Source organism: Phoenix dactylifera, chromosome 9 (assembly GCF_051530095.1).
Source record: "Phoenix dactylifera cultivar Ajwa chromosome 9, Ajwa_hap1_PhDact_Kaust_v1.1, whole genome shotgun sequence".
NCBI classification, from domain to species: Eukaryota; Viridiplantae; Streptophyta; class Magnoliopsida; order Arecales; family Arecaceae; genus Phoenix; species Phoenix dactylifera.
The window spans coordinates 1,868,066-1,879,505 of NC_143198.1; the positions used below are offsets into that span (position 1 = coordinate 1,868,066).

Sequence of the window (11,440 nt, forward strand, 5' to 3'; positions counted from 1 at the left end):
TCATGTCGGTATGGTATGGTACGAAATTTTTTTAGCATACCGAATATTGGTACGTCATTCGTACCGAATATCGGTACCGAACTGATATGGTATGGTACGCCCCGTACCGTCCGGTTTAGGCCGGTACGACATATTATGGATGCGGTGTTTTTATCATTTTCCTTCAAAATTATGCCTCTCTACCTCTATGATTGAGAATATTTCTAAATTAATGAATTGCTATCGTATTCCTCTAGCTGGATTTTAACATGCAAACCTTCTTACGTATTGACTTTAGAAAAGGATGTTTTCTTCATCTCTAATATTAGGTAAAATGAGTTACATGTAGAGCACACAAGGTACTCATGGTGCATTCTCCGCATGGCAACTCACGGAGCATTTATATTGTTGGGAAGACAATGTGTGAGATTTCTTCTCCGCTTCCTCTAAAGCACATTCCATTGCTCTCTCCACTTCAGCTATTGCCACATTCTGCACAACATAAATGAATCCATGACTATGTTAGGTACTATTGAGTGCATGAATTAAAATTAGTACAACTTGAACAAAACACTTCCATGAAGGAAGAAGTGAAAAAGAAAAAAAATAAATAAAAGAAGTGGCTGAAGGAAAAGGGGTTCTATATGATTCAGATTTTCGGTTTGGATTTGATTAGGTCAAGTCATGTTTATCCCATTTCTTGTTGATCAAAAGTACACCGGGCTGATGTATAAATTAGTATAACCCCGACCTAACTCGAGTCTTCGAATATCAATCAAATTCGAGTTTAATCTAGTCGAGACTGGTTCAGATTGCAAGTAGGTACCGGAACCATTTGCATCCCTAATCTCTTGTCATCCATCTAGAAACACATACAATCACTTCGAATAATTGGACTATCTTGTTGTTAACTTCAAGATATGGAGAGAATGCAGGATCATTTTTTTTAATTATATGAGTCAATATCCTCTCCACTTTGCATGAACTAGAAAAATAAATAACAGGTATCGATGATCTGCATGATAATCTATGAGACCATGATTGTGCATGCTGCATGAAATGTAGGGTATACGATTTGCAAGATAGCCCATGATTGTGCAAGCCATATGGAAAGCTAGGTGTGCAATTCTATACACCATGGATGGCCAGGTTTGATCTTGGGCCATGCTGCAGATCTGGATGGCCATGATCCAGAATTTAATAAAATCACTCTCTGAGGCTAACCACGATTAAATAATGGATCTTGTAAATGAATGTCCATGGGGCATTCATTAATAGCAATAACTAGATTTTGGTAGATGATGTGTCAAAATTCCACAGGACTTCAACCCAAGTTTTCTGTGACTACCTACTCATGATCTAAATTTCTGATATTAACAACTTTAAATTTGGCATTTACACCTATCTAAAAATGAAGCTTAATCACTCATAGGAAGGGGAAGAAAAAGAATCTGAGAGCATTTTTTTTTTTAAAAAAAAAATGATGACTAAAATACCATATTTAATTTCAGTAAATTAAACATTTCTTTAAATAATATAACAAGTCCTTCTTAAGCACCAGGCGTGTCATACAAACCTTTGATTTCAGATTGACGACGGCTGACAACTCGTCGCTGCGGAGTTCGGCCTGCATGGACGCAGCCGCCAACTCCATTCCCCTCAAGCATTGCAGAGCCCCCATCATGGAATCAACGGCCGATGAGGGATTCATCACGCGCAATTTGATCGTCGCCCCTTCTACCACCCCTCGTTTCCCAGCTGCCGTCTCCTCAAGCTCCTCGTTGCGCTTCTGCAGCTCCTCCCTCACTCCCTCCAGTTCTTTCAAGTAAACAGCCGCTGCTTGAACCACCGAATTCTTGTCACCCTACGAGAAAATTCGAAAGAAATTTTTTTTTTTAGAAAAAGACACAAACACCCAAGCAAGTAAGATTCAGAGAATTTCTTTTTCTGCAATTATTATCGATGGGAAATGGTGAAACCTTTGATCTGTTGGAGAGCATATAGCGGAGGTCAGCATAACCCTGGCTCAATCTCTCTCTCCTCTGCCTCTCCCTCATCAGATGCCGAAACTCCCTGCTTCCCTCCGCCACCACACCTCTGAAACTCTCCTCCCTTGTCGCCATCGGAATCGTTCTTAGAAACTCGATCACTCTCCGGTGGATGTTGCGACCGCCGGTTCGTTGCTGTTGGCATCCCGAACTCTGGGACGAGATCCGGCGATTAAACGCTCTGTATTCGACAAAAGCACTTCGCGGTGGGGGCTGTGGGTTGGAGATGGCGGACAGGAGGTCGATGGAGTCGGGAAGGGAGAAGTCCCAGTTCAGATACTCCGGGTGCTCGTCGTCCTCCTGGGTTTGGAAGGGGAAGGGTTCCATGGTGGTTCCCGGGTTCCTCTGCTTCCGCTTGGTCCTCCCGCGTTATTTAAATATCGGCAGGGGCCGTTGGGCGGCCTCATGTCGGCGACTCGGTCGGGGAATGTCCGTGGGCACGGTGATCTCCAGATGGTCAACCAGAAAAATCACGTGTAAAAACAGGAAAAGTCAAGTGATAGTTTTCGCTCATTTCCCACGTGCAAAGTTTGGGTTGTACTTTTTCCCACCCCCGCGCGCGCGCACACGCTCTCTCTCCTTCGACCTGTCTGATACCGGTCAATGGGTCCCAAAAATGGGTTCGGGTTGTACTTTTTCCCACCAGGCATATTAAAAAAATTAGATTATACCTGCTTCCACATTTTTTTTTTATTAGGATCAAGATTGTCATGCACTTTCATTTCTTACAATTGTGTAATATACTTTAAAAATATCTCATTAGGCTTGTATGACATTATAGAGCATCAATTTGGAATTCATAGATCCAACATCCACTTTTCAAACATGTTATTATTGCCTCACACTCATTCATGAGCAAGCAACAAGTGACATGAGAAAAAAAAAATTGGTATACATTGAAGAGCTTCCACTCATGTATGCCTCGCAGGTGAAATAAAATCTTTTGGAATGACAGCATTTGATAATGTGTTTTCAAATAATCCTAGAAAGACTGTGGCTTAACCATGTCCTTCGCAAGGAGGATGATGGTAACTTAATTTACCCAAGTTTAACCTCAAAGGATGTAAATGATGCCGAATATCATCAAATGTGTTTAAAGGATGTAATCTAAACATAAATTACAGCCTCTTTTCTTGTTTAAATATCCACAACAAAGGATACAAATGAAGATGATTACTAATCTAAACATGGCTACGCCCTTTTTCAATGACTTATATCTAAACGTTTATGCATTTATGTTCTATCTAGGCATGTAAATATGTCAACCCCGAGGTTGACATGAGTCAATCAACCATACCCAATTGTTTAAATACCTGAAACACCTCTATACGATGAAATATAAATAACATCACGGTTTTCATTTTCCTTCTCTTCTGACAAATCGACCTTTGGATTTGTGGACCGTGCAAGTTTGTTTCTAGCATTTTTGGAGACATATGTCAGCCTCTACGTCATCAGAATGGCAGGGGAATCGACAGGAGTCAATCATACTAAAATAAACAATATGTGTGATTTGATTCGAACTTATAATCCTGGTTTACAAATTCAATTTCTTGGTTGACTCAGCTATAGACACGTATGAACTCCGTAGTAAGGATTTTTTATCTTTCTTGACCTGACTCTACTTGATTAATCTAAAATTGATATCGAATTTTGTCAGAACTAAGGAGCATGCGTCCGGTTTGTCAAACCAGTGACGACGTTACTCGGATGGTAGAACCTACAGGTACATAGCGATGCGTGCACAAGGATCTTGACTGACCGACCACGCGGTTTATTTGACGCCTTGGCCGCGGACAGGGAAACACGGCCAGATATGTGTAATGCTGCAAATACGCTGGGTTGACCCGTGATCTGATCCAATCCGATTCATTTTGGAAAATCCGTGGGCCGGATCAAGTCCTAAAATTAGATCCAATTTATTTTCTCGATCAGGTTTGGGTTTATTAAATTCAGACTCAATCCGATCCGATTCGAATCTGTAAACTTATTTGGGCCTGCAGGCTGCAGCTCTTGGGAGTGCAAACACAAGTTATGAAGCCATGGATGGGTTAACTCGAACCGAGCGCGATTCGGACTCGACCCAGATCCGAATTTTTTGGATTGAGTCCGAATTATATATGAACCCGACCCTATCCGAATGACCCGTTGGGTCAAAAATTGTAGCGGTGGACCCAACCCGACCCGATCTTCTATCAGATCGAGTCTGGATCCAAAATTAGAACCCGAATAAGAAACCATGTTGGATCGAGGTCACTCATGACCCGACCCGACCCATTTGTACCCCTAGGTTGGTGGCTTTCTTCGGTGAGCTTGGGAGGAGTGTAAAACATCCTTCCCACTTTAAATTTATTTAAAAAAAAAGTATGCACAAAGAAAGTGTTGCTGCTGAGAACTGGCCCATCCTAGACACTGCATGAGAGATGCGACGATGTTGGAGGACTCAGTGATCGACTGCTCTGACCGAGCTTGATGAGGACTTGTAGTGGACGACCGTGATCGGGATCCTGGTTGGATGGCCACACTCCGATCTGAAATAGCACAAACGAAGAAGTTCTTTTGCTGGAGTGTATCCGACAAGAGACCCTCTGATGCCTAAGTCCGGATGATGTTAGAGAACAGAAGGAGGTTCTCCTGCAATCCGTTAGGGTGTTTGAACACTTACCCTAAGGGTTCTCCTTGAGAGATGATTGTATAGGTAAGGAGTATACCTACCACCGTAGAATTAGGGCACGTGGATCAGCTAGGAATGTCTATCCTCGGTATGGCCTAGAAATCAGGCGCAAGCGTCTCGCACACAGATGACATCTTGTCTATCACATCGGCAGGATTTCAGTGATTGCTTGGGGTCTCGGATATGATGTTGCTAATCGTAGGGAGCTCTCGAGATGTGAACCCAGTCGTGCGGCATCAGGCTTGCTAGGTGGCAGCTCTTATGCGTTGGCATCGTGGTGAGTTCTAATTGGACGATTTTTTTGGTGAGCTATGGTCGGCCTGGATGTACATTAGGAAGAAAAGTCCAGAAGAAATAAAATAGATAGTAGAGGCAAGCAAACATCCGGAGATCGGCCTAGGAAGCAAAAGAAGACCCCATTCTAAGTAGGGATTGTGCATGAGCTTGCTTAGACAAGTAGAGCACCCCATTCTACAAGTGTTATGTGGGGTGATATGACATCATAAATATTTTTCTGGAACTTTTTATGAGTTAATAAAGAGAAAAATCATATCCTACACCACATGCACCACGTGGCGGTGCACTATGCTTAATCACAGATGCTGATTCCTATGGGCTAATCACTGAGATGAGTGCTTGATGAATGAGGCCTATAAAAAAGAACATATGTGATTGGTGTGGTGCACCGAAGAATTTAACTCTCACCCAATTAAATTGCTCATGGCTGAACTTTTTAGCTGTCCCCATGCTAAAATAAAAGTCTTGTGTCAGATTTATCAAGAGAAAGACCAGGTCGACCAACTTCCAGTTCAGTCAAAAATTTAATATAGGACTTTAACCAAAAAAAAAAAACTAACATGTGAGTATTATTTAGATTTCTTGGTTCAATATAAATACCTAAGATCTACTCAGTGCATATCCGGTATGGAACTAAATAGACATCTGCGTGGATGTGCAGTGGAGTTGATGTTAGGAAAAATTTAAATGCACACGCGGCCCGAAATTTGGCCGCGTGCGCGTTTGAGAGGAAAAAAAAAAAGGTAACGCCCATCGGGCGTTACGCATTTGATTTTGGAAACGGCCGCGGCCGCGTGCTCGTTTGAAAACGAAAACGCCAACGGGCGTTTTCGTCTGCATTAAATGGGACGCGTGCGCCCGTTGGCGCACGTTGCCCACGTTCGCGAGAAGAACGCGGACGCGTCCGCGGAAGGCGCGGACGCGTCCGCCGAAAAGACCATATTGCCCCCGATTAAATCCCTATATAAACCCCTCCATTTCATCTCTGTAAGGACACGAAAAAAATTATAGAAAAATAGTGGATAAACTCTGGAGAAATTCTTCTTCCCCTTAGCCACTTCCGATTTTCATTTTTACATTTTTATTTAGTTTTATTTTATTCTTTTCATACTGCTCTTTGCTGGATCTGCAAGTCCGATCGGGTTCGTTTTGACTTCTTCCGAGACGTGCCGAAGAAGAGGTTGTAGGGTCGTCGTATCTCCGAGAAGGATTGCCGGGTGACCCGTACGTGGGGGCAAATACTTCTTTGGGACAGCGTCTACGCGCTTCGACCTGCTTTCAATCAGGCTACTTTCTTCTACCTTTATTTTTAATTTAATATTAGTAGATTGGTAGGATTTGAAATTCTATGATATAAACTTTTTAAATGCATAGATTTATTTTGTGCTAGAATAGATTTATTTTGTATTAAAATAGAATTATTTGGATGCCGAATGATATGCATGTATATTATTTCCTTTAAGATTTTTTTTATTAATTGAATTTATAGATTTATTTATTTAGTTAGGAGATATATTGCTAACAATCCAAAGAAGTATTTGTTTTTTTTTGGTTAGTAATATATAATTAATTAAATTCTTTATTACAATTGTGGCATATTAGATTTTAATTGCAATAACTGTTTTTGCTAGCACATCATCAATAATAAATTATTCTAAAGAGTTAATAATTTGGTTAACCTCCAAGAGGTTTATTATACCTCCATTTGGACTCCTCAAGGAGTAATTTCCAGATCCCATTCAAACGGAAAATTCGGAAATTGGTTGATACATAATAATTAATCTATTGAATTGACTTATTAGATCTCAATCAATTATTCTAATAAAAGAATAAATCTTATAATTCATTAAATTGACTTATTAGATCTCAATCAATTATTCTAATAAAGAAATAAATCTTTTAATTCATTGAATTGACATCTTAATTACAATAATTGATTTGCTACCACAAGATTACTAATCAATTATTCTAATAAGCAAATAAATCAACTCTAATATATATAATTCATTGAATTGATAAATTAGATTTTAATTACAATAATTGTTTGCTAGAATTAAATTTAGTAATCAATTGTTACTAATTCGGAAAGGTCAAACGAAAAATTCAAAAATTAGTTAATTCGTTTAAATTTGCATTTAGGTTATTTTAAATATTGAATTTGTGTGATTTCTAGTGATTATATCCACTAACTAATAGTGTCTAAGAAAAGCTTGTCAAAAAGGCATACGCGCCTAAGAAAGGCTGGTACTTAAGTGAGCCTAGTGCTCCACCACCGATCTGGAGCTGATCTGGCTATTAGTTTTTTGGATATATCAATTAGACATTCAAAGTTCAATATAAATATTAGTGCAATCTTTTGACATAGATTTTTTGCTTTCAATCAGGTTTCTGTCACTATTCTGTAACCCTGATCCTATGGCCTCAAACACTAGTGACCATCTTAGTGCCAAACCTGAAAAATTTGATGGCCATAACTTTCGGAGGTGGCAGAACCAAATGCGGTTCTGGCTCACCACATTAGGATTAATCTCAGCCATAGGTGAAAGTACGACCGAAGTTGATAACGGGTCCAACCCAACTACCTCTTCCAACACTGAACATTCTGCCTCCACTAGCACACCCTCTAGGACACCTGATGAGATAGATTATCATTGTATCCATAGAATCCTAGGTGCTCTTTCTGAGAGGCTGTATCTATTACACAGCCAAGAGTGCCAAAGAACTCTGGGACACCCTAGATAGCAAATATGGTCTTGATGATGCTGGGGTAAAGAGGTTCAAGGCCTCCGATTTCAATAAGTTTAGGATGGTGGACTCAAAGCCTATGAATGACCAAATTCATGAATTTGAAACCCTGATCCACCAGCTTAGGGCTAATGGAACCAATTTGGATGAATCATTCCAGGTAGCCTGTCTGATAGATAAACTACCTACTTCCTGGTCTGATTTTGCCAAGACCCTGAGCCATACCCAAGGAGTTCTCACCCTAACCCAAGTCTTAAACTCCATTAGGATTGAAGAGCAGCATAGGCTCAGAAATAATACCTCTACTGGACCCAAAAATAATGCATATAATGTAGAAGCTCCTCCTAAGAAAAATCAGAACCGACCCTTCCGTAAGAATTTCAAGAAGAAACCCTACAACCCTAGAAACCCTAACCACCACTACAATGGGAAGCCTATTCAATCCCAGGAGCAGAAGAAGAAGAAAGAGGAAGGTGGTGCTCGTTTCTGTTATGTGTGTGGTCGGACCAACCATTTGTCTCCACAGTGCTTCTATAAGAAGACTGCACCTCTTCAATCTAAGAAGAAGGGTCCACACACATCCAGTGCTCAAGTCAACATGGTGACTTCCGGCGCTAACTCTTCTGAGATAGCTTTCAGGTCTGTTTCCTTCACTCCTGAAGTTAACATGACTTTACAATCACTAGATTAGTGGATTGATACCGGAGCTGGTATTCATATTTGTTCGGATCGTTCCTGGTTTTCTTCTTACCAGATCTCAAGTGGAGGAGCTGTGATCATGGCAAACAGCTCGGAGGCACGTGTGTTAGGAGTAGGACGTGTGGACTTAAAGCTTACCTCTGGAAAAGTCCTGTCACTGCACGGCGTCCAACATGTTCCAGTTGTTAGGAGAAACCTCATTAGTGGTTCTTTGCTTGTCCAGCAAGGCTTTCGTCTTATTTTTGAGTCCAATAAGGTTGTAATTTCTCATGGTGTTATGTTTATTGGAAAAAGATTCCTTAGTGAAGGATTGTTCAAATTGAATGTAATAGCTCCTTCAATAAATGAAAATCCTTTGATTATGAATATAGAGCCTCCTTCTATTTGGCATGGTAGATTAGGTCATGTAAATTATAATTCAATTAAGCAACTTATGAACCTAAATCTAATACCAAAAAGTGATCTTAATAACCATGAGAAATGTCAAATTTGTGTAGAAGCTAAACTCCCTAGAAAGCCTTTTAAATCCGTTAATAGGGATTCAGATCTATTAGAGTTGATCCATAGTGATGTTTGTGACTCTGGTAGAACCTCTAGAGGAGGTAACAAATATTTTGTGACCTTCATAGATGATCTATCCAAATTCTGTTATATCTATCTAATTAAAACCAAGGATGAGGTGCTCAGCAAATTTAAAATATTTAAGATCGAAGCTGAGAACCAACAAGAAAAGAAAATTAAAATTCTTAGATCAGATCGAGGAGGTGAATATACATCCAATGATATAACTCACTTTTGTGAAGATCATGGAATCATTCATGAAGTGACTGCACCCTATTCTCTCCAGTCAAATGGAGTAGCAGAAAGGAAGAATAGGACTTTAATGGATATGGTGAACTCCATGCTTATAAGCTCAGAAGTGCCAGAAAATTTGTGGGGGGAAGCTCTTGTTTCAGCCTGTTATATCCTTAATAGGATTCCCTCTAAAAATAATGATCTAACCCCATATGAAGTTTGGAAACATAGAAAACCTAATCTTAGCTATTTAAAAGTGTGGGGGTGCTTGGCAAAAGTAAAAATACCTGATTTTAAGAGAAAGAAAATATGCCCTAAAACAGTGGATGCCATATTCATAGGTTATGTAGCCAATAGTAATGCCAATAGATTTCTGGTGATAAGTTCAGAAGTAAATGATATTAGTAACAACACTATCATAGAAGCCAGAGATGCAACATATTTTGAAGACACCTTTCCACTTAAGACTAGAGTAGATAGCGGTATAGCTAGTAGCTCTAGTAGAATAAGGACAAGAGAAATAGAAGTAGAAGCAGAACCTAGGAGGAGTAAAAGATCCAGGGTAGAGAAAACATTTGGAGATGATTTTTATACTTTCCTAATAGAAGACTCTCCAACTACCTTTGAGGACGCAATGAAATCTTTGGATTCACCTTTTTGGAGAGAAGCTGTGGACAATGAGATGTAATCAATTATCCAAAACCATACTTGGGAATTGACTGATCTTCCTCCTGGTTGTAAAACAATAGGATGCAAATGGATCTTTAAGAAGAAACTTAGGCCTGATGGCTCTGTAGATAAATTTAAGGCTAGATTAGTTGCCAAGGGTTTTACTCAGAGACCTGGTGTAGATTTCTTTGATGTTTATGCACCTGTAGCTAGGATTACTACTATTAGGGTCCTTATAGCATTAGCCTCCATTCATAAATTAGTGATTCATCAGATGGATGTTAAGACAGCTTTTCTAAATGGAGACTTAAATGAAAAAATTTATATGGATCAGCCAGAGGGATTTAAAACCCCAGGCCAAGAAAATAAAGTTTGTAGACTAGTCAGATCTCTTTATGGTCTTAAACAAGCACCCAAGCAATGGCACTTGAAATTTGATGAAACCATAATGACATTTGGATTTGAAATCAATAGCACAGACGAATGTGTATATCATAAGAGAGTTGGACACAAATTTGTGATTTTATGCCTCTATGTAGATGATATACTGATCTTTGGGACAGATCTTCAGATAATTGATGAAGTAAAACAATTCTTAAGGCATAAGTTTGATATGAAAGACTTAGGACAAGCTGACTTAATTTTGAATACCAAAATAATTAGAAGTGCAAATGGAATTGAGTTATCCCAAAGTCATTATGTTGACAAGATACTCAATAAATTTAATTATTCCGATTGTCAGCCTGTCTCTACTCCCTTTGATCCCTCTACACATCTTAAGAAGAACTTAGGAACTCCTATCCTTCAAAGCCTATATGTTCAAATCATAGGCTCACTAGGATTCCTAACAAACTACACTAGGCCAGACATAGCATATGCTGTAAATAGACTTAGTAGATATACTATTAATCCAAATAGAGATCATTGGACAGCATTAGAAAGGATCCTTAGGTATCTTAAGGGTACCAAGTCCTATAGTTTGCACTTTAGTGGGTTTCCTGCTGTTCTAGAAAGTTATAGTGATGCCAACTGGATCAGCGATAACTTAGATGTCAAATCCACCACAGGATATGTCTTTCTCCTAGGAGGTGCTGCTGTATCTTGGAAATCCACCAAACAAACCTTGATATCTAGGAGTACCATGGAGTCTGAACTGATAGCTTTAGACACCACAAGCACTGAGGCTGAGTGGCTTAGAGATCTACTAATAGACCTTCCTGTAGATGAGTCACCTTTACCGCCTGTCTCCTTACATTGTGACTGTAAATCTGCAATAGATAAGTGCAACCAAGAAAATGCCAATGTAAAAATGAACAGGCACTTAAAAGTGCATCATAAATCATTAAGATATAAATTAAAAAATAATGTTATTGCCTTAAATTTTGTTAAATCAGAAAATAACTTGGCTGATCAGCTTACTAAAGGCTTGTCTAGAACAGTAGTTCTAGAGTCGTCGAGGGGGATGGGGCTTAGCCCATAAAGATAGATCACCACGGTGGGAACCCAACCTTAAAAGGTTCAATGGGTAGAAACA

At 39.5% G+C, this 11,440-nt stretch overlaps 1 protein-coding gene across 1 annotated transcript; it reads right to left on the minus strand.

Moving 5' to 3' along the window:
- Positions 1–265: 265 nt before the first annotated feature.
- On the minus strand, positions 266–2,388 carry LOC103704539 (transcription factor BHLH148-like). Its single transcript, XM_008787877.6, has 3 exons — positions 1,959–2,388; positions 1,556–1,843; positions 266–471 (listed from the first exon to the last, which is right to left on the minus strand). Exons 1-3 carry the CDS (start codon positions 2,352–2,354, stop codon positions 343–345), a joined length of 813 nt encoding a protein of 270 aa, XP_008786099.4. The 5' UTR covers positions 2,355–2,388; the 3' UTR covers positions 266–342.
- Between the last annotated feature and the right edge of the window lie 9,052 nt (positions 2,389–11,440).